General features: G+C 43.5%; 1 protein-coding gene across 9 annotated transcripts in view; it reads left to right on the top strand.

The window, feature by feature from the left end:
- Positions 1-23,703, top strand: part of shank3a (SH3 and multiple ankyrin repeat domains 3a) — a 307,884-nt gene that overhangs the window by 216,169 nt on the left and 68,012 nt on the right. For all 9 annotated transcript variants that reach the window (XR_002195651.2, XM_020040539.3, XM_020040544.3 and 6 more), the window contains 2 exons: positions 13,719-13,900; positions 14,988-15,011. Coding sequence is in view for 8 of the 9 variants with exons in the window: in XM_020040539.3 (XP_019896098.3) it covers positions 13,719-13,900; positions 14,988-15,011 (206 nt within the window). In the remaining variant the exon portion in view is untranslated. The remainder of the gene's footprint in view (positions 1-13,718; positions 13,901-14,987; positions 15,012-23,703) is intronic.

Here is a 23,703-nt window from a genome sequence, read left to right as displayed (position 1 = left end):
TGGACACTGAGCAACTTAAAATTCTCTGCCCACTCCACCTCAGCCCTGTTGATCTGGATTGGGATGTTCTTGCTCCTCCCTTTCCAGTATTCCAAGATGAACTGCTTCATCTAGCTGGTGTTGGTTCTAAGAGTCAGGAAGCTGGTTTTGAACCTAAGGGTCAGTCAGCGGTTTGGATCTAAAATGCAGTCAGCTGGCCATGGACCTAGAGTCAGTCAGCTGGCCTTGGACCTAGAGTCAGTTAGCTGGTGTTGGACCTACAGTCAGTTAGCTGGCCTTGGACCTAGAGTCAGTTAGCTGGTGTTGGACCTACAGTCAGTTAGCTGGTGTTGGACTTAGAGTCAGTTAGCTGGTTTTGCACCTACAGTCAGTTAGCTGGTGTTGCACCTAGAGTCAGTTAGCTGGTGTTGGACCTATAGTCAGTTAGCTGGTGTTAGACCTACAGTCAGTTAGCTGGTGTTGGATATAAGCAACCAAGCTGACACCATGACTGCTTCATATACAGAGATAAACATTTTGTGGATCAAAAAACATGGTAATAATATAATAAAAACACCTACATTTCTGTTTGACCAAACTAAAAATATTCATTTGCTGTTTTCTCTGTCTGAATTATAAAGCAGAGGTGAGTTCATACCAAGTGCTGGATGTGTGACCACCAATTAGCAATAGAAACAGACATAAAAAGAAATGGCTACCCAAAAAGAGAGAGATTCCTCATCAAGACGTTCATTCTTCAAAGAAATGATTCAACAGAAACATTTTAAAATACTAATGGGTGAAGGAGTTACAGCTCCACTTGTAGTAATGCATAGCCTGAGGGACACTGAATAACCAAATCTGTATCAATAAGCAATAACGCCTGCTATTATTGTTATAATGTGTATTATTGTTATTATTAGTGTGGTTTTATTGTTGTTGTTCTTGTTGATGTTAGAATTTTTGCCGTTGATCGCCATTGTTTTTAGGCTATTATTTATCTTCCTATTATCTTTCTGTGTTTTTTATTACTTATTTTAATCGCTGGTTCTAAATACACAGGGCATTTAATTCATTGGGCCAATATTTGAATTTGAACACTAAACTTCAAGTTCCATGACAAAACCATACATGTTTGTAAATAACAGGGTAGGGTTGAAACAACGAATCGATAAAAATCGATAACATCGATAGTAAATATTGTTGGCCACGAATGTCAATATTGATTAGGTGTGTCTACGTGAGATGCAGGAAAAAAATACATTTTGGAAGATTGCGGCGGCTACACCGTGGGGAAGTAAAAAGTATGGGACCACTCTACCGTGAAGAATTCAGCGAAAACAGTTTTTTGCAACATTTGTAAACTTTGCAGAACTCTCATGACTGTAATGGTAGCATGACTGTAATGCATGAGCATTTAAAGATAAAACGCGTTGTAGCCATGATGACAGGCGATGAATAGTGCTCAGCATGGCAAGTTAATATAATACAAATTTGTCATTCATTATAATTTGTATTCATGGAGTTATATTTTTAATTGAGAAATAGTTCATATTGAATGCATAGCTGAGTAAACATTAGGTTTTTCCCCAACAAAATTGTGATCTACCTGAGCACATTGAATTTGTGTGTAGTTGAGCAGCTCACCATTCACTAAGTTACTGATAAATTTACCAATTAATGTCTAATTTGGTTAGTTCTATTTTTCTCCACAATGGAAACGTTGAGGCATTTAAATGCATTTCAATTTCCATTAACATTTACAGTATCAGTCAAAAGTCTCAACCAGGACTGATAACAGTCCTGAAAATGATGACGACCCTTTAGTTTTTGGACATTTTTGAGAATAAACTCATGAAATATCGAGAATAAAAGTCGAAATTATATGTAGAATAACGCATTTGATCAGTGTGCATTGCATAGCCTACTGATGGCAGAGTTGGATAAATTAGTCAAGCTATATTATAGACTTTCTTTCAGTAACAAAGAAATACTATCAACTATTAGCTAATTATGACAGAATTATAATTAGCATACGAATTTAAAAGAGAATTTGCAAGCGGCTTGGTCCTTTTAGAAGAAAAAAAAATTGTCCAATTTGCGCGATGTACTCGCTTTTGTCCAACATGAATTGACAACCAGTGGACAAATGCAAGGTTATCGCTGGCTTCACCTACGCGCGATTCATCGAGGTTTCGTGGTTTCCCATGAGACGGATTATTAAACGATATTTAATGAGTTTATTCTCAAGATTGTATTTAGACTTTTTTCCTCTAAATTTAACGAGTTTAATCTCGCATTATGATGACTTTAATGTCGAGATGGTTTTATTTTTTTTATTATTGCTTGGCACTAATCCTCTTCCGTAACAGTGTCCGGGTGAAACAGTATGCTATTTTTATTTACCCGCCACGGTGGCCGGTAGGTGAAGCGAGTTTACCCGCCACAACACAAAATCACCTGCATTTGGCTGGTGGTGGGTGCTAATTTCCATCCCTGATACAGTGTCTTCCAGTTTCCACAGACAAAAGAAGTAGCCTAATGAAGACACCATTGCCTTTTCATTGGCCCACACCTATGAACCATTAGGGTTTCTGTCAGAGGTTTCTGTCAGATTGTCAGGATAAAATGTTGTAAGACTTAAAAGGATCATTGGTTAATGTGAATCTGATGAAAATTAACACAAGCATTTTAAGAGCATTCTTCAAGTAATATCAATTCCTAGATTAGTTTGTTGAATATATAATCAGGAAGTGGAAGCTACATCACATCACCCAGGCACTGTTGAGAAAAGTATCCCTTTAAACTCTGCACTCAGACTTGTGAGAGAAGCCACAGAGAGGACAACAATCACTTTGAAGGATCTACAGTGTTCATTGGCTGAGAGTGATGTGATTATGCACCAATCAATAATGAAAATGTTTTGTGGTCAGATTAGATCAAGATTATAGCTTGTGTATTATGTGTGATGGGGATCAAACATTGCCTGTACCTAAACATAAAACATCCTTCAGGGAAGTAACATGGGGTCTACATTTAATCAGTGACAGCTAATGTTGTGGTGAGGCTTCCCATTACCAGTGGATTAGCTTCTTGTTAAAACCGAAGGAAGTCCTGATCTGAATTGCATTGAGCATATATGGCACCATTTCAAAATTGAGGGCCACAAGCAACATCAAAACCTGATGCAAAACCTGCCAATGGGCCAGACTCACTCTGACACTTCGTAAAGCTGGTACATACTGTACTTCCCAAATTACTTAATTTGACCTATAACGTGGACAATTCAATTGAAAAACAAATTGAAATCTTTGAGGTGAAAAAAAATAAAGCTTGTTGCGCAACTAATACTTTGTTGAAGCACCTTTCGATTTGATCATAGCACTCAGACTTTTTGGGTAGGAGTCTATTAGCATGGCACATCTTGACATGGCAATATTTACCCACTTTTCTTTGCAAAAGCGCTGCAAATCTGTCAGATTGCGAGGACATCTCCTGTGCACAGCCCTCTTCAGATCACCCCACAGATGTTCAATTGGATTCAGGTCTGGGCTCTGGCTGGTCACATTAAAAGTGGAAAAAGTTCTGACATGATTTATCTTTGTCTCATTCTTTTACATCACAAAAACCTGGCATTTTAACAGGGGTGTGTAGATGTTTTATATCCACTGTACGTTTAATATGTGTCTGTGTTTTTGAATAAAATATTGCATAGAATGACATTGCAATGTGTAATTTGCAACTCTGTATAATTTGAGAATTGACCAGGGGTTTGAAGGCATTTTAGATATGGAGACTGACAGGGATGAGTCGCAAGTGTCATTCTTGTTTTTCAGGGACTTTCTTGTTTGTGAGGGGAAATTTTATAGTCAGTTCTGTCCAACTTCCAGTGCATAATTACACAGAGGCTATAGCAAGTTTTACACAGTGGCCAAAAAGTAGCCAAAAACCTGTAGACCTAAGAGTTCTCTTTCAAGATACTTTTAAAAACCTTTTTTTTTCATGTCATGATTTCAATGTGTTTTATAACACCATGGCACAAATACGTTATAGTAACTTACATTGTATTGCTTTTATGATTATACAAACAACCAATTTACAAATAAAATACAATATTATTTCAATGCAGAAAATGACAGAGTATTACCCTACGCTTAATGGATTCAATTGTTTGTACACTCACCTAAAGGATTATTAGGAACACCATTCTAATACTGTGTTTGACCCCCTTTCGCCTTCAGAATGGCCTTAATTCTATGTGGCATTGATTCAATAAGGTGCTGAAAGCATTCTTTAGAAATGTTGGCCCATATTGATAGGATAGCATCTTGCAGTTGATGGAGATTTGTGGGATGCACATCCAGGGCACCAAGCTCCCGTTCCACCACATCCCAAAGATGCTCAATTGGGTTGAGATCTGGTGACTGTGGGGGCCATTTCAGTGCAGTGAACTCATTGTCATTCAATGAGTTCAAGGAAACCAATTTGAAATGATTCGAGCTTTGTGACATGGTGCATGGTACATGGTGGTCATAAAGGGATAGACATGGTCAGAAACAATGCTCAGGTAGGCCGTGGCATTTAAACGATGCCCAATTGGCACTAAGGGGCCTAAAGTGTGCCATGAAAACATCCCCCACACCATTACACCACCACCACCAGCCTGCACAGTGGTAACAAGGCATGATGGATCCATGTTCTCATTCTGTTTACGCCAAATTCTGACTCTACCATCTGAATGTCTCAACAGAAATCAAGACTCATCAGACCAGGAAACATTCTTCCAGTCTTCAACTGTCCTCTTTTTCCTATTTGTAGTGGAGATGAGTGGTACCCGGTGGGGTCTTCTGCTGTTGTAGCCCATCCGCCTCAAGGTTGTGCGTGTTGTGGCTTCACAAATGCTTTGCTGCATACCTCGGTTGTAACGAGTGGTTATTTCAGTCAAAGTTGCTCTTCTATCAGCTTGAATCCGTCGGCCCATTCTCCTCTGACCTCTAGCATCAACAAGGCATTGTTGCCCACAGGACTGCCGCATACTGGATGTTTTTCCCTTTTCACACCATTCTTTGTAGAACCTAGAAATGGTTGTGCGTGAAAATCCCAGTAACTGAGCAGATTGTGAAATACTCAGACCGGCCCGTCTGGCACCAACAACCATGCCACACTCAAAATTGGTTAAATCCCCTTTCTTTCCCATTCTGACATTCAGTGTGGAGTTCAGGAGATTGTCTTGACCAGGACCACACCCCTAAATGCATTGAAGCAACTGCCATGTGATTGGTTGATTAGATAATTGCATTAATGAGAAATTGAACAGGTGTTCCTAATAATCCTTTAGGTGAGTGTATAAGCCTGATTTATATACGTCATTATCCCTTACTAATAAATAATGTATCGGTTTTTTAACTGACTTGTTTTTAAAGACTACTTGAAATGTAGATCTGACACATTGTTGCTCAATTAGGAAGCACTAACTCATGCTATTAATTATATTATGGTGTTGATATCGGTTTTTGGAGGAATCGTATACACGATCATGTGATGGCGGTTACCCCAGAAAAGTAGAACCTAACACCAAGGCCTGTATGAAATTATCGTTTTGCATGGTTGTAATCAATGGTTGAACTCATGCATGGTGTTTTCTGTCTGAACATGCTAACTGGCAAATAATATCAAAATATTTTCAGCTCTGCTCTCTGATCTTAGCTTTCATCAACATGGTTGCTGCACTAGTGGGTAAGAATGACTGCTCTTGGGCTACTGTTAATGTAATTGTACCCGTATGCGTCTTGCTCTGCCTTCAACAAAAGTCACAAACTCAATCTTGTAAAGTTACATTTGTTTTCGTTTGTTGCATTGAAGAAGAGTTTACATTTTATTGATTTGATCAGTAATGTACATTTTTTTACTTTATTGCACAAACTAATAGAGAAAACCTAGTGAAGTTTGTGTGTATTATGGGTCTGTATGGGCTTGTGTTTGTTTTACGCCGCAGTCCTGGAGGAGTAGCGTGGCAGCACAGCTGAGATTGAACATTGTTTTTTTTCATTCTTCTGGCACTTAATTACTGCTTTTAGGTGCATCCCAATAGGGGTGTCTTTGGCCGACAGGCTGTTGATAAGAACTCAAAGTGGTTCAGTGAATAACTGCCATAGGTCCATCCCAATAGGGTCCGGCGCTGCACTGCAGATTTTAATGTGTTGTGGTTTGGTGGAAGGCTGGGCATCAGATCACATGGTCCTTTGGTAATCTGGTAGGGAATGTTGCCACAACTCACAACCTCCTCCGTGTAACACTTACCTTCCAGACTCACTGCTCTGTATCTGCTGACAGCACAGCACACCACAGCCTCTTCTTCTTAAACCCGTTATCCAGAGCATTCTCCCACTGTTCACAAAGTAGGCAGCGCAGACAGTTGGATAGTAGCACTTCGTCTGATCTTAGGTTGGTAGTGACTGTGATCATTTATTCAATAAAACCTTTTTCACATCATCAGTTGTCACAGTGCTTATAGATATAAAGAAACCCAGCCTAAAACCCCAGAGAGCAAGCAACAATGAGAAACTGCTGCACAGTGGCTGGGAAAAACTCCCCAGTTGGGTCAAAACCTAGGAAGATACCTAGAGAGGAACCAGACTCTTGGACAGCCAACCTTAGATACAAAACTCCAACCATACATTAATAATTGCAGCTTTAAACTATGGAGTGAGACGGAGGGTTTCAGAGACACTGTGGCCCCATCTGAAGATAGTTCCTCACAAGGCTAAACAGAAAGGAAATAGCTTCATCCACTTTGCAAAGCACCAGACCACCAAAGGGAGAACAACCAACAACACACCACCTTGAGAGAGGGCAGAGTATAGCCTGCAGAGTTTGTAAGAATCGCATGAGAGTGAGGGACGGCATGAACACGAGTTAAGCCAGTGACTCAGCCCCCGAATGGCAATGAAGAGTGGGTATTCCAGCGGAGAGGGGAGCCCGTCAGACAGCAATGATGGTTTGTAAATCCAGTGCCGTGCGGTTCCCTGCACACCCCTGGGCCAGGCTAGACTTACTGAAGACTTGAGTCTTAAGTAAATACTTCTAGGTTGAGACTGACTCTTTTTAAACTGCTGCTATGTATATTATTGCTTTATCCTCTTGCTATATTGTTTTGCTGTGTGTAAAAAAAAAAAAAAAACTCACTACGTAGTTGTAGTGTGCTATGCCACCATTCATAAGCTTATTGCACTCATATGTATTTATAATGTTCCATAACTCTACCAATTGCTGCTAGTTCACGGTCTTATGTATATTACTGCCATATTTGCCTTATCTATAATGTTCAATAATACTACCAAGATTGCTGCTAGTTTACAGTACTCTCTTTTTTTAAACTGCTACTAGTGTACAGTGTTACGTATATTGTTGCTTTATTTTATTATTATTTTCTGTCAATGTTTATTTTTGCCTATATCCTCTTCCTCTTAACTCTCACTGCGTAGTTGTCTGAGTTTCATTGTACAGGATGATGCTGTGTTGTTCGGTGCATTTGACAAATAAACCTTGAAACTCTGCGTCTCTCACATTAATCGTCAGATCATTCCACAATAATGGAGCTTTATGGGGGAAAGCAAGCAATGCCTCCTACTTTTTGTCGGACTGTGTAAGCGGAGCCGGCTAAGAAGAGCGAATGTCTTTTACTGTGTGACTGAGTAACTGAGTGAGTGACTGAGTGACTGACTATCCCTTGTTAAATAGCGTAGTGGTTAGAGAAGCGGACCTGTGAACTATAGGTCCTGAGTTCGTATCTCCTCGCAGGCTTAGTGGAGTACGCATTATGAATTATTCCGTATAGACGAAAACTTCACTGGCTAAAACCTAGAGTGACTACATTATAGTAAACCTGAAATGAAACAGTTTACGGTTGTAGTGCGACTGTTTCTGGTGTATTTTCAAAGTACGCATCTGTGCATGTGTTTTGGGCCAGGATAGACAGACACATTTGCTGGCTACAACATAGGCTACAGTAGTTACGTTACAGTTAGCCTTAACTGAAACTGTATATGGTTATATTGCGACTGTTTCTGGCATGGAAAGTTAATTTCTTATGATTGAAAATTCAGAAATTGCTCAATTCTTATGATTATTCCTAAGAAGTTAGTAGATACCAGTAAGCCTATTACTGGCTAATAAGCTGTTCAAAAGGTCAGTGGCAAAAGCTAACAGTTCATAGATGCTTTTTGTGGTGGAGGTAAACTTAATAAGAAACGTTTGTCAGTAGTGTAAGAAACACAATGCTCAGTAGTGTTTAGCGACTGGTGAAATGAGTAATGCCATGGCGTTATGATTAAAGACTGTGCATCTCACGTGGAAGGCTCAAGTTGGAATCTATTGTGAACAACAACATTTCTTTATTTTATTTCCACAATTCTCTCATCGTTTCACTTGATGAAAAAGTTAGTTATCGTCACATTTCTTGATAGTTATTGTATCAATGCTATTCACGAATTAAAGAAAAAAGTATGTTGTTATGCCATGAAAGAAAAAAATAAGTTCTTATGCCATGAAATGAAATAGCTTTGGCAGACTCGCTAGCAATTGTTCAATTCCTATGACTATTCCAGTAAGTTAGTAGAGACTGGTCAAGCCTATTACTGGCTAATAAGCTTTTCAAACGGCCAGTGACAAAAGCTAATAGTTCATATACGCCATTTGTGGTGGAGGTAAACTTAGTAAGTAACGTTGGTCAGTTAACTGTATCAATACCATTCACGAATGGCCAATTAGCTGTTAAAACGGCCAGTGGCAAAAGAGGTTTTGTTCATAGATACAAGAGGCTATACTGACTCCCGTCAAACATAGAGCTCTGTGGTGTAGTGGTTAGTGTCGCAGCCTTTCACATGGGCGATACTTTTTATTGCGGTCCGGCTGAACTAGGCTTGCCTGGTTTCTTGTTGTTTGGAATCTCTACATGTTAGGGGGCCTGCATTTTGTGATCTTAGCATGTGTGTAGGTATGTATGGCAGAACCAATTCAGAGAAATACATTGGAGCAAGTCCATTTACAGTAATGTTAGGTTACCAGTAAAACCTTAAAATCAGCCCTTGCCCTAACCACTAGCCACTGTAGATAGGCTAGTACTGGAGCAATGTGATGAAGTTTGTTTAGTGGCTTATCTCAGTAGCCAGAGAGAAAAGCATTGCAACAATCTATTCTTGAATTGTGGATTGGATTTTTCTGCATAATCTTTCAAGTTACTTTTTGTTTGCAATGTTCCGGACAAGGAGAAAAACTTCCCTTATACATTTATTATAATATATTTTATAGTTTTATCAGAGTACAGAGTAACGCTGTGGTCCCTCACCGCTGTTTGAAAGATAACTGTACAACCGATGGATGGAATTGTTAGGCTTTGTATCCCAGCATTTTCCAGTCTCATCCACTTGCACTTGCTCAGTTCTTCTGGAAATCAAGGCATTAATGGTCCTTTGCTTGGTTTCAAGAGGCAGCTGCCAGGCACCTGGTCACCTAGTTGCATCTTCAAGGGTTGTCTCTTGGTAGAGGCACACTTTGCATTCTGTCTGTGTTTCACAGAGGATTGCTGGTGTTGAATGCAAGGAACATAATGGACATTCTGAGGTGAAGGAAGCACATAATACATTAATCTGAAAATCACCCTAATTCTGATTTCATCTATGTCCCACATGTCCTTTGAGTCTTGAAAATGCCCCAGTTGTTGTCATGAATGTTGTGGTTGTCCATTATTTATATCCTGATGAGGGCTACATACCCCAGACTTCTGTCTCTCACTGCTCACTGTCCACTATAGTAATCACTTTCATCATCATGGTGAAAGCCATTAGAGAGATGGTGCAACCAGCTGTCATGCCTATGTCCAAGCACTGCCCTGTCATGGTGAACTGGTTTTGTGAAGCAAATTTGCAGTACTTTGAACATTTATGATTGTGTCTGGAAATGTTAAATAAATTAATGGAGGTCCAGAGAACAAATGCATTGGTGAGGTTAAGGGATTTGACATGGATATTTAGTTTTTTTAGATTGGATTTGGTGCCATAGTAATAAGCAATATGATTTAATTGTAATACGGAATAAGCACACTTTCCTCCTCATAATCTTGGAAATCTTCCATTAATGTGTCAGAGTTATGTCCCAGTGGCACATCCAGGGTGTGATGCGGGAGTTGCAACATAAAACACACCAGTGTCACTAATGTGTCAGAGTTACGTCCCAGTGGCACATCCAGGGTGTGATGCGGGAGTTGCAACATAAAACACACCAGTGTCACTAATGTGTCAGAGTTACGTCCCAGTGGCACATCCAGGGTGTGATGCGGGAGTCGCAACATAAAACACACCAGTGTCACTAATGTGTCAGAGTTACGTCCCAGTGGCACATCCAGGGTGTGATGCGGGAATCGCAACATAAAACACACCAGTGTCACTAATGTGTCAGAGTTATGTCCCAGTGGCACATCCAGGGTGTGATGTGGGAGTCGCAACATAAAACACACTAGTGTCACTAATGTGTCAGAGTTACGTCCCAGTGGCACATCCAGGGCGTGATGCGGGAGTTGCAACATAAAACACACCAGTGTCACTAATGTGTCAGAGTTACGTCCCAGTGGCACATCCAGGGTGTGATGCGGGAGTCGCAACATAAAACACACTAGTGTCACTAATGTGTCAGAGTTACGTCCCAGTGGCACATCCAGGGCGTGATGTGGGAGTTGCAACATAAAACACACCAGTGTCACTAATGTGTCAGAGTTACGTCCCAGTGGCACATCCAGGGTGTCAACATAGCCAGTAGATGGACACAGGGACCAATTAAGGAAGAGTGCAACAAGGGTGCTTTTTATTCAAAGCAGATGAAGGTTTACCCCCGCCAGCACTCAAGGGGAGAAGGAACGCAGGCGTTACCAATGGAAATAAATAAAAATGTCCTACCTCGATAACTAACTCTTGAATAATAACAGCAATACAAGACACATGGGGGAACTTGGTACACAATGTCTAAAGCATCTGCCATGTGCAGACATGACAACAAAGTCTCCCTACTCCAAAAACGAAGCTCTCCCTCCTGGATATATTTTGTATTTAAAGGGGTGGTGCGGTAAGGAACTGGAAGGTGAAGGTAGTAGATTGGCTGATCAGTAGGCGGGAGCAGGAGGACAAGTTGAAATGGCAGTTGACCAATCTGGCGTGACCTAATGTGGGAAGGATAGGAAAGCAGACCAGACAACACAAAGGACTGCTAAAGTAGACACCCCAATGCGTGGCGACATAACAGTCAACAAGCTGGTTTCTTTACAGAACGTTTAAGGTGCTTTACCTTATGATGACGAAGGTCTTACCCTCTACAACGAGGAGGCACGTAGGGCAGAATTGGCTGGTATTTTTTTATGTTTTTGTTATTTAGCGAACATACTTATTCAGTATAATTCCCAGATACTATTTATCCTGCAGCATCATTACTCCTGCTCTTCGCCAAGCTTTAAAATGACTTGCTTCTCCCAAGCCACTCTTATAAGCCTCCACAGAAAGAGTAAGATGACAGGTGCACTCTTGTATATCTTGTAAGGGACCTTGTTAGGCCTTGGGGCAAATGATGCTCTTGCTTGTCTTACTGTGTTAATAACCTTTTTTCTATTTTGAAGGAGCAACCACTATCTGGAGTTCTGGCTATTTGATTGGTGATATATAGTATCTGATGGAATGCAGGTCTGATCATGCCTATTCTAATCTGAGTCTGTATATTCTAGGTGATGGTTTAGCTCTTGCTTTCAGAGTTCAACTTTTTCTCCTTTGTGAAAAGCGCTTTAAGAAATTTTAAGGGGTCCTAACCGAGAGGTGATCTTGCTCTTTCTTTCTTCCCAAAAGTTTTAATTTGGCTGTCAACCCTGCTTCATCATGTATTTTCACATTTCCTGGCGTAAGTTCATTTCTACTTTCTCGCTTTGTTAGCATTCCTCCATTGCATCTTCAACAACCTCTTCTCCCAAATCAGGCATTCTATTTCCAGCTGCCTTCTGGACTTACTCTGCATTGTCTGTAGGTTTTTCCTGTTTCTCAAGTAATCCAAACCTTTCAGCTCTGTAATTGTAGATGATGTCCCCCATTTTCCTCAGCTTTTTTTTTTAAGCCTTTCCAGAGCACTGCAGAGGTCTTCTTTGGACTGGGTCTTTTCCTTCACTGAAAAGGTTAAGCCATTTCACCTGAGGTTTGCAACCCACTGATCTTTGTTCCCTTGCTGGATGGGCTCAAGACAATCCCCAATTTAGGTTTTGGTACTTGAGTTAACCTTCTTAGAGATGGGAGAACTGATATTGTTCAAACTTTGATTTGGCAAACTTGATTGACTTCTCGAGATATACTCATCAATGCAAAAACCTTACTTTCAGTCCTTTCATCACCCTTTTCCTCCATATTTTGTATGTTATAATCTCATTGCAATGTACATTATACGCAAGGAAGCGTTTGTAAAATTAGCAAAATATCTATCATGTCATTAAAGCGAGCGGTAGACTGAGTGAGAAGAGTAAGAACGAGGCCGTAAGGAAGATGGAGAGTGGAAGAGGGAGAGTCACAGGGAGAGATGAAGAGAAGAAACTGAAACGGAGAGCGACAGAGAGGGAGGTAACAAGGGGAAGAGAGGAGGGGATTCGAGGCAGGGAGGATGTAAGGTGCCCCCCCCCCCCCCCCCAAACACACACACAGTCATACCAGCCTGCCCCAGGGACCAGTGGCGCATACACACACACAGACAGACAGACACACAGACAGACAGGCAGGAGGACATCCGTCGTGATGTGGGGCGTGTGTGCATGTCGGCGGCAGCAGCAGTGGGGGCAGCCAGCTTGTGTGTGTGGGTCTGGGTGAGTGTGTGTGTGTGTGTGTTGGGTAGAATGCTCGGAGAGAGCCGTATGTGTGCGGGTCTGGGTGAGTGTGTGTGTTGGGTAGAATGCTCGGAGAGAGCTGTATGTGTGTGAGTGTGTGTGAGCCGTCAAAGGGGAGGGGAGCCGCCAAGCGCAGTAGCGGTAGCAGCAGCAGTGCTAGAAGCAGCGTCGTCGTCAGTGTGTGTGTGAGTGTGTGTGAGCGGGTGTGTGTGTGTGAGGGGTGGAGGGGAGCGGAGAGGGTCTCCCAGGAGAAGGAGTCTTGGTTGGGGACCAGAGCCAGCCTCTCTCCCTCTCCTCCACGGCAGGACCTGGACCTCCAGAGCCAGGGGAGTAGGTGGGATCTGTAGCCCAGCCCGGAGCACTGGAACCTGGGGAGAGACGGGGATATCTCCCCCTCTCTGGAGTGCTGTTCGGTGGGAGCGGGGGCTCAGAATATGTGTGACTCAGGGGGACTGCCAGACGGATCTGAGAAACAGAGACCGCTAACCGTTAACACTACCGCTCCTGCTTCGGAGAGGAGAAGGGGGTGGAGGGAGGGGGACGGGGATATTGTGTTTGCTGGAACGGAATAAGAGGAAGAGGAAGAGAGAGAAGGATTTGAAGGAGGAGGGGAGGAAGATTGACCTCTCTTCCCATGACTTTTCCTTAGGGTTTGCTTTGGGACCATTGACTGTTGTCATTTGGACAGACGGCGGGCAGCGCTTATCTTCCAACTGGTCACCGTGACAACCGTCAGGTTATCTGTGTTACCTTGCTCTTGGTGACTGACCATGTCGGTGACCACAGGCTTCAGCTACCAGCTGCCTGGCATCACCACGGTAACCTATGTGTTTGTTTACAGCCCTGGCACGGTACAGCGGGACTCCAGCCCCCCTACTCATACCCCCCCTGCCATTGCCGGCACCCGTGGACCCAAACGGAAACTCTACAGCGCTGTGCCGGGACGCACCTTCATCGTGGTGAAACCGTACACACCTCAGGGCGAGGGAGAGATCCAACTGAACCGTGGAGAGAGGGTCAAAGGTTAGTACTTCAGGACTTTTCATAAAGTTGTAATAATGTCCTGTTATGACCCATTATGGCCTCTGTTGGCGTGTTTATTATGAAACTTTACAGGTCTCAGATGTAGGAATCTAGATAAAAATACATATCTCATCCTAGTAAATGATATCATAGTGTTTCCCATATCCAGTAGCTCCAACAGAACTCATTTATGTTGTCCCAGACAAACTCCCCTGATACAACTTGAAGATTAGTTGACATGTTAAATCAGGTTTTCTTGACAAGGGCTACTAAAATGTGTGCCATTAGATAATATGAACAGGTCTGTAAGACAATGTAAACACAGGCCTCAGGAATCACTGTGTATTACGCATGTAACAGGTGGAGCTATAGTAGCAAATGTATGGGAGTACACTAAGTAAATGGATGGGACAGAAGGTTTGTTTAATGGTAGAGGTACCTGTCAAATTCATGACATACAACATGTCTTTAATAGCCTATCAAATACATGATATAGGACAGGTCTTCAATAGCTTATCAAATACATGACATATGACAGGTCTTTCATAGCTTGTCAAATTCATGATATAGGACAGGTCTTCAACAGCTTATCAAATTCATGATATAGGACAGGTCTTCAACAGCCTATCAAATACAATATATGGACAGATCATCAGTAGCGTATACATGACATCAGACAGGTCATGAATAAAGTATACTTAAGGCAGGTCATCAATAGAGTTAACATGACATCGGACAGCTCATAAATAGCTCATCATATAATGACATGATAAAGGGCACTGCTGTTCACACCTCTGTAATGTCACTTCATAACTGGACATCCATCCATGTGTCATATAATTCATCTGAAGTGCAGTCAGGATGCCCTGACCAAAAGAATTAGCTTTCACTGTGACTTCATCCACCTGGCCACGTTTTGCATCCTAACATGGAATATGTACGTGTAGCCTTGTAGAAAATGCCTTAGAAAAGTGTACGTAACTCAAGCTACGATTCAGCTCCCCAGACTGTCTATGTCATGAGCCGTGCGTTGCTGTGGTTACGTTGTCATGTGTGTGTTCTCTCCTCCATCCATGCCTCACTCCAGACTATGACTCTAATGACGTGGAAGGTAAAACGCCACAACACTCTTCAATGTTCCTGTCTCTGTATCTCTCCCGACCACCCTTGTCCAAACCCACACCTCTCCTACCCCACACTACTCTAGAGGTTGAGGAGGGAGTGTGTGGTCACAGTCGACGTATGACTATGAGTTCATGGTAGGATATCAGCCATCCCATATTGACGCCTGTACCTGAGAGGGTTTGATGTGGGTGTGATCAGTGTAGGCACACTGTGTCTCCATGTATCCACTGTAGCCGGTGAGAACCTCTGGACGTCAGTCCACACCCCAGTCTCCTGCGGGGCTGCTGGTCTTATAAGAGGACGGTCCCGTGTGTTTGAACCCTGGTGCTGAATCAGGACAAAGCCTTACTGTCCTCAGCACTGACAGTATAACTATCAAAGTGCCTCAGGTCTTCAGAAGGGCATAAGGGCAGGGGGAGGTGGTAATTGGCAGGTGTAGGTTAGACAACAGCATAAACTGACCTCGTACTTCCTCCTCAGTGTAATTCTCCTTCCTGTGTGCAATGTAATTTATCTTCCCTCTTTCAAGCATGCTTGCAGAGACAAATCTAATGGATGTTACATTATTTTAGACACACACACACTCTTCCCCACAAACTCAGATACCCTTCTTGGCACTATACCCCTTAGTTGATGTTAAACACTTCCACTTGTGTGTGTGTGTGTGTGTTTGATGAGGGTGAAGTGTTGTGGTTTATGATGCCCAGGCAAATGTGCTAAACAGTATAGTGGTGAGTCATGACTGCATTGAGGAACTCAGTGACCCAGTGTGGTTTGAGAACTCATACACACTGACACAGATGTTATCACAGACATCACGACGGTGTGAGTAAATCCCCCCTCCACACGCAGAACGCGGCGTCTCCGATGAGCAGGCACAGAAATGCGGTTTCCCTCCCTGACTTGAAGGCTGTTTGCAGGACCCCACCTCAGTGTGTGCATTGTGTCCCGAGTGCTGAGTTCCACCACGCTGCTGTTTTGAGACACGCCCACTGTGGTGTTACAGTTCTGTGTTGCTGTAGAATGGAAAACCCAAACTACAGTGGCGAGGCTGTGTGCCTTTCACACTAAAGGATGTTATACTGAATACTGTGAGTGAGTGGCAACACACTGCGTGTGTAGAATATTGTTGCTGAAGGGGGAAAACCTCTTATCTCTGAAACTGAATTTTTTTTCCAGAAATGTAATATTTTGCCGTTAAGCTACATATTTTCAGATTCTGTAGTCATGCAGTGATCGGAGTAAATTGAGGGGAATAACGGCTTTCCGCTGCCGCGTGCTCACAGGTACTGCTGCAGCATGGTTTCCAGTGTGGCCCACTGCTCATTTGGCCAACAATGTTCTGTATGCCTCACTGCTGTTTCCATCAAATAAAGTGCAAAACGGCAAAGCATTCGCATTCAAATAAATGCAACAACAGGATTTTTGTCAGACAGCGATATGCTCTCTGGTTGTGTTTTTCGTCACTAAATGTGGCCCATGCTGGTCTGGAAGCCGTGTGTCTGCCAGTACCGCGCTCCAGCCAACTGAGCCATCTGCCTGTGTTGCATAATACTGACCAACGTGACCGCAAAAGCGCTGGACCCTTCACTGTCCACTCTGCTTCACTGATATGAGCTGCATCAAATGGTAATTAGAAGGCAACATATCCAGCTGGTCCTGCTACCTCTGGCATGCAATGGCCGATCCGTGTCACAGTTTTTAGGGGAGGGTTGGGACTGGGGAGGCCAGGGTCTGTGGAGAAATGCTCTCCACTTCGATACATAATACATTCCATCTCATCTGCATTCATTAATGAATGAGTTGTCGATAGTTACAGGCCTCGTTTTCCACTGGGAGAAGAAGGCAGGATAAGAGAGTTGAAAAGAGCACAGGGGGAAAGAGGAGAGTCTTCCCTGCCATGTCGGTGTCCTGAGGAGAAAAGCCTGACAGATGCCGGGCCACGTGGTGAGTTCAGTTGTAAAGGCATTCCATGGTTTCCCGCTACAAGAGGATACAGTCAAGAGTACTGAACACTTTGAACACTGCTTCAACCGGATGTGTCTGGAGGAGCGGCTGTTTTGTGGACGAGTGTATCTGATACACAGCACCTTGTTGTGGAACCACCGTTCATGTCCCTCATGCTTTTGCCATCCGCATATTCTTCCCTCTTTCTCATCCCTTAATGTCCTGCAACAACAGAGGAACACCCATATGGGTGATGGGGAAGGACAAGCAGGCCTTCCTGCTTACTTCAAAGGCCTGCCCCCTGTGGGCGAGTATAGTGGCTATAACAACTGTTGTTCCGTGGCCTTTAGATCAAGGATGAAATAAAACAGAGGGTTTGGTTGAACTTGTTTTTCTCTTTGCTAATGAATGAGGTTTCTCAGAGGTCCAAAGATAAAGACAGGAATAGAGCTTAACAAGCCCCAATAAGTATTTACTGTTGAACAGTATCAATTATACAAATGTATCCAGATACGTATTAAGTTTATGTCCATGTCATTTAAATCCATGAACAGGCCTCAGCTTTATGTGTCCGGGGAACTGAACCTGAAGGAGGGCTTCAGCTCTGTGTCCTGGGAACTAAACCATAGTGTTGAGGACAGGGCTTCAGCTCTGTGTCCTGGGAACTGAATCATAGCATTGAGGGCAGGGCTTCAGCTATGTGTCCTGGGCACTGAACCATAGTGTTGAGGACAGAGCTTCAGCTCTGTGTCCTGGGCACTGAACCATACTAGTGTTGTGGACAGGGCTTCAGCTCTATGTGGCCTGGGAACTGGTCCATAGTGTTCAGGACATGGTTTCATCTTTATGTGTCCAGGGCATCAGCTCTATTTGAGACTTCACCTGGATGGCGGTGTGTTGGTGTATGTTAGTGATGGTAGTGTGTATGTGTTGGTTTGTGTTAGTTGTGGTGGTGTGTATTGGTGTGTGTTAGTGGTGTTAGTGTGTGTTAGTGATGGTGGTGTGTATTAGTGATGGTGGTGTGTGTGTGTGTGTTAGTTGTGGTGGTGTGTGTTGGTGTGTGTTAGTGGTATTGGTGTGTGTTAGTGATGGTGGTGTGTGTTAGTGATGGTGGTGTGTATTAGTGATGGTGGTGTGTATTAGTGATGGTGGTGTGTATTAGTGATGGTGGTGTGTGTGTGTGTGTGTTGGTGTGTGTTGGTGTGTGTTAGTTGTGGTGGTGTGTGTTAGTGGTGTTGGTGTGAGTTAGTGATGGTGGTATGTAAGTGTTGGTGTGTGTTAGTGTGTGAGTGCTGATGTGTGTTAGTGCTGTGCGTGTGAGTGTTGGTGTGTGTTAGTGGTGTTGGTGTGTGTTAGTGGATGTTGGTGTGTGTTGGTGGGTGGTGGTTTGTATGTGTTGGTGTGTGTCAGTGGGTGGTCTTGGTGGTGTGTGTCTGTTGGGGTTGCTATGTGTTACTGGTTTGTGATGTATGTGTTTGTGTTTGTTAGTTGGTGTTGGTGTGTGTTAGTGGGTGTTGGTGTTGTGGTGTGTGTTGGTGTGTTTATGTGGTGGTGGTGTGTGTTGGAGTGTATTAGTGTTGGTGGTCTGTGAGTGTTGGTGTGTGTTATTGATGATGGTGTGTGTTAGTGATGGTGGTGTGTGTTAGTGGTGTTGGTGTGTGTTAGTGATGGTGGTGTGTGTTAGTGGTGTTGGTGTGTGTTAGTGATGGTGGTGTGTGTTAGTGGTGTTGGTGTGTGTTAGTGATGGAGGTGTGTGTTAGTGGTGTTGGTGTGTGTTAGTGATGGTGGTGTGTGTTAGTGGTGTTGGTGTGTGTTAGTGGTGTTGGTGTGTGTTAGTGATGGAGGTGTGTGTTAGTGATGGTGGTGTGTGTTAGTGATGGTGGTGTGTGTTAGTGGTGTTGGTGTGTGTTAGTGGTGTTGGTGTGTGTTAGTGATGGTGGTGTGTGTTAGTGGTGTTGGTGTGTGTTAGTGGTGTTGGTGTGTTTTGGTGTGTATTAGTGGTGGTGGTGTGTAAGTGTTGATGTGTGTTAGTGGTGTTGGTGTGTGAGTGTGTGTTAGTGGTGTTGGTGTGTGTTAGTGGTGTTGGTGTTGGTGTTTGTTAGTGGTGTTGGTGTTGGTGTGTGTTAGTGGTGTTGGTGGTGGTGTTGGTGTGTGTTAGTGGTGTTGGTGTGTGTTAGTGGTGTTGGTGTGTGTTATTGGTGGTGGTGTTGGTGTGTGTTAGTGGTGTTGGTGTGTGTTAGTGGTGTTGGTGTGTGTTATTGGTGTTGGTGTTGGTGTGTGTTAGTGGTGGTGGTGGTGGTGTTGGTGTGTGTTAGTGGTGTTGGTGTGTGTTAGTGGTGTTGGTGTGTGTTATTGGTGGTGGTGTTGGTGTGTGTTAGTGGTGTTGGTGTGTGTTAGTGGTGTTGGTGTGTGTTAGTGGTGTTGGTGTTGGTGTGTGTTAGTGGTGGTGGTGTTGGTGTGTCTGTCTCATTCATTAGGTATGGTTCTGTCGACACTAGCGGCCGTTCCTTTCCCTCCACCTGTCTCTCTGTCCTCACTGTGATGTAATCAGATGACATCACGAGGATGGATACCTCTCAGTAGGCTACTCCACATCACCATGGTAACGAACGGAGACACGTGTGACCTGGTCAAGCCCTTAGAGCATACCCACCATGCACTGTCACACACACTCTCCTAACACACAGAACAACACGTAAAGAACATTCTGTAACACACACCGACATACCCCGTTTCATTACAGTCTATTACACCTCAAACTAACACACACACACACACACACACATCTTTCCTCTTCATGCCATTGTAAATCTTGTAGACAGCCGTGAAAAGGAAACCAGCGCAAATAACGTTGAGATTAGACATTCACAAACATGATTAATGCTCTCAGGCCGCACCCATTGTGTGTGTGGAATATTAATAACACTGTGACCAGTGGAGGATCCCTGGAGAACACACACTCATATCCACATGCAAACACACGACACTGTAGTCAGCTAAACACATACAGCCAAAATAACAGGAAGTACTAATGACCTCAAGTGGATTGCAGGCTGATTTACCCATTACTGCATTCATACGGGCCAGGATCAAACCTTTCGTTGCTGCTAATACTTGGTAAATCTGTGTGTGTGTGTGTGTTTGAAATCTGTGTGAAATTTGTGTGTCCGCCTTTGGGTGTGTGTTGTTTGCCCAGAGCTAAGTGCTGTAATGGGCTGACAGAGAAGCACAATAGGTAATTTGAATGCAGCAATGTGACAACTCACACGGAGCGCACACACACACACACACACACACACACAGTGTTGTATTCCAATTTTGTGGACACAAATGGAACTATTTCTGAGACCAGAATGCATCTGTCTGTAACCAAGCAACAGGTGCTGAACACTCTAGCACGGCGCAGATGTTGCATATTGTTGTCTGCTAAAAGTTAAATACTCCATTTCCATGAATGTAAAAGCAGATTTATCAGTTCAGTTCTGCCATAGAATGAATCAGGATAATAAATAAAGCAAAAACCTTTCCTGCATCCTTTGGAGGGTCATTTGATTGGACCACCCCAGGGTTCTCTATTACATCTGCTTTTGACACGGGTGGTTTTTAGATAGTGAAATTGAATAGCCAGAACACAGAAGATTGAGACTGTAGTGGGTAGGATATTTTGGAGAATATATTGTGTTCTCTGAAAATGTAATCCATCTTACTGTACATTGAACCCCAGAAGTATTTGGGGTTAACATATGTATATTTTTGGGGCTCTTAATGACATATGTATATTTTTGGGGCTCTTAATGACACATGTATATTTTTGGGGCTCTTAATGACACATGTATATTTTTGGGGCTCTTAATGACACATGTATATTTTTGGGGCTCTTAATGACACATGTATATTTTTGGGGCTCTTAATGACACATGTATATTTTTGGGGCTCTTAATGACACATGTATATTTTTGGGCTCTGTTTCAGCTCAGAATTGACTTGGGGCTCTGTTTCAGCTCAGTACCGGCCCTTTTATAATCAAAAAATATATTTTGGGTTATGCACCAGAGACATTGACCAAAGATACAGCCCCAAAGACATCTATGAATATAGTACCAGCCAGTCACCTTTCCCATTTAGAAATGTCCAGAATAACCTGAGAGGACATGTTATAAGACCGTTTTAAGACTCACAGGTGACTGTGTGTGTGTGCGTGCGTGAGTGTTTGTGTGTGTGTGCGTATGTGTGTCTGTATGTATGCATTAATATCAGTTGGGTCAGTGGCCTGGGGGAAGGACGAGTGTCACAGCTGACCTCTCTCTGTCCAATCAGAGACTCAGCAGGTAGCAAAAACCCCGCCCACGCACACACCTGCACCCTGCTGACCACACCATCTGTCCCTCTGTCACACACATATAAACATCTAATCACAAACAGCACAACCTGCATTGGAAGGAAAAGGTGTGATTAAACATGAGCATGCATGTTGAACAAGTGTGTGAGCACTCAAATAGGACTAACTCAGAAATCATTGGGTTTGTATGGGACTGTTTATATTGAAAGATCCTGGGTCTTCTCTGTGTCTGCTCTTTGTCGGCTGTCTCTCTGTGTCTGCTCTGTCTTCTCTGTGTCTTCTCTCCCTGCTCTGTCTGCTCTCTCTTCTGTGTCTGCTCTGTGTCATCTCTCTGTACTCTGTCTTCTGTGTTTACTTTCTCTGCTCTGTTCTTTGTCTTGTCTCTGTCATCTCTCTTTCCTCTGTATTCCTGAGTCTTTTCTGTGTCTGCTTTGTCTTTCCTGTGCCTGATCTGTCTTCTCTGTCTTCTGTCTGTGTGCTTTGTCTTCTGTGTGTCTGCTCTGTTGTCTCTATGTCTTCTGTCTTCTCTTTGTCTCAGTGTCTTCTCTGTCTTCTCTTTGTCTCAGTGTTTTCTCTGTCTTATCTTTGTCTTACCCATGTCTTGTCTCTGTCTGCTCTGTCTTCCTCTGAGTCTTCCCTGTGTCTTCTCTGTGTCTTCTTTGTCTTCTCTTTGTCTGGCCTCTTGTCTCTGTGTCTTCTTTGTCTCTTCTCCTTCTCTGTGTCTCCTATCTGTGTCGGCACTCTGTCTCTTGTTCTTTAGTTTTGCGTAACAGTGTGTGTGTTTGTGTGCATGAATGACAAGATGCCACCTGCTCACATGGACACTGTGTTCAGTGCCTTGTCAACATGGCAGATTTTAGTTTTTTACAGTGGTACTTGTTCACGAGTGAGGGAAGGATGGAACGGGAGATTGACAGACGGATCGGTGCAGCTTCTGCAGTAATGCGGTCGATGTATCAGTATGTCGTGGTGAAGAAAGAGCTGAGCCGTAAGGCGAAGCTCTCGATTTACCGGTCAATCTACGTTCCTACTCTCACCTATGGTCATGAGCTTTGGGTCATGACCGAAAGGACAAGATCCCGAATACAGGCGGCCGAAATGAGCTTTCTCCGCAGGGTGGCTGGGCGATCCCTTAGAGATAGGGTGAGAAGCTCGGTCACCCGGGAGGAGCTCGGAGTAGAGCCGCTGCTCCTCCACATCGAGAGGGGTCAGCTGAGGTGGCTTGGGCATCTGTTTCGGATGCCTCCGGAACGCCTTCCTGGGAAGGTGTTCCGGTCCCGTCCCACCGGGAGGAGACCCCGGGGAAGACCTAGGACACGCTGGAGGGACTATGTCTCCCGGCTGGCCTGGGAACGCCTCGGTGTCCCCCCGGAAGAGCTGGAGGAAGTGTCTAGGGAGAGGGAAGTCTGGGCATCTCTGCTTAGACTGCTGCCCCCGCGACCCGGCCCCGGCCCCGGCCCCGGATGAAGCGGAAGAAGATGGATGGATGGATGGATGGACAGTGGTACTTCTTCCTCATATTTTCTCAGTACACTTTGCTCAGTACATTTGCATTAAAATCTTAAAGTCACAAATAACCCTTGGGTATCCAATTACCAATCACTTATGACAACTTAGGTGAATTTGGCTTCCATCGCCTGAAACCATTCTTTGGATTGCCACCAGATGCAGTTCCTTACTCCACCAGTACTTCCCCAGCTCTGATACCAAGTAGGGCCCTGTTCAGAATCAAGGCCAGATAGACCACCACATTTTGAATTTCTGGACAATATAATAGACAAACTCAGGGCAAGAATCATCTTTCAAAGGCATTTTGAAAGTAGTATTTCTTGCCTCATGGAATTATTGCTGTCCTGGTCTTTGCACCATCCAGTCAGATTAGAGGTAGAGGAGTTTATGTCATGGTCAACAATGCTGCATACGATTACTGTGTTAACTAATGTCCAGGAACATAAAACATTCTGCTCTCCCGATGAGAAATATCACACAATCAAATGTTAAACTTGATACATCCTAAGGGAATTTACATTAATTATTGTTTTTGACATTTATCTTTAACCTCAATTCAACATCAAACCAGCACTCTAGGAAACAGCACAAATGGTGTATCCCCAGGGCACTGATACTGTACACAGCCATTCTGTCAAATATCCATTAACTCAACACTGAATCTTGATCAAACCCTGTTTTTAGCCTGTCAGTGGAACGGTTTGCAGGGTTTTCCACAGGGCAAGGCTGACCAAGAAGACATTATTCAAAATACGGCTCCAGCAGTCATACTTTAAATGACCTAGTGGAAGTGTTAAGGTGTGAAGAGAAACATAGAACGGCAGGCTAATAGTTATCAGCCTGTTATATTCCTGTCTTCAGCTGGAGGCGGATAGAAATTGAC

Source organism: Esox lucius, chromosome 19, assembly GCF_011004845.1.
Source record: "Esox lucius isolate fEsoLuc1 chromosome 19, fEsoLuc1.pri, whole genome shotgun sequence".
In the NCBI taxonomy this organism is placed as follows: domain Eukaryota; kingdom Metazoa; phylum Chordata; class Actinopteri; order Esociformes; family Esocidae; genus Esox; species Esox lucius.
This window is presented reverse-complemented; position numbering and strand designations above follow the sequence as displayed.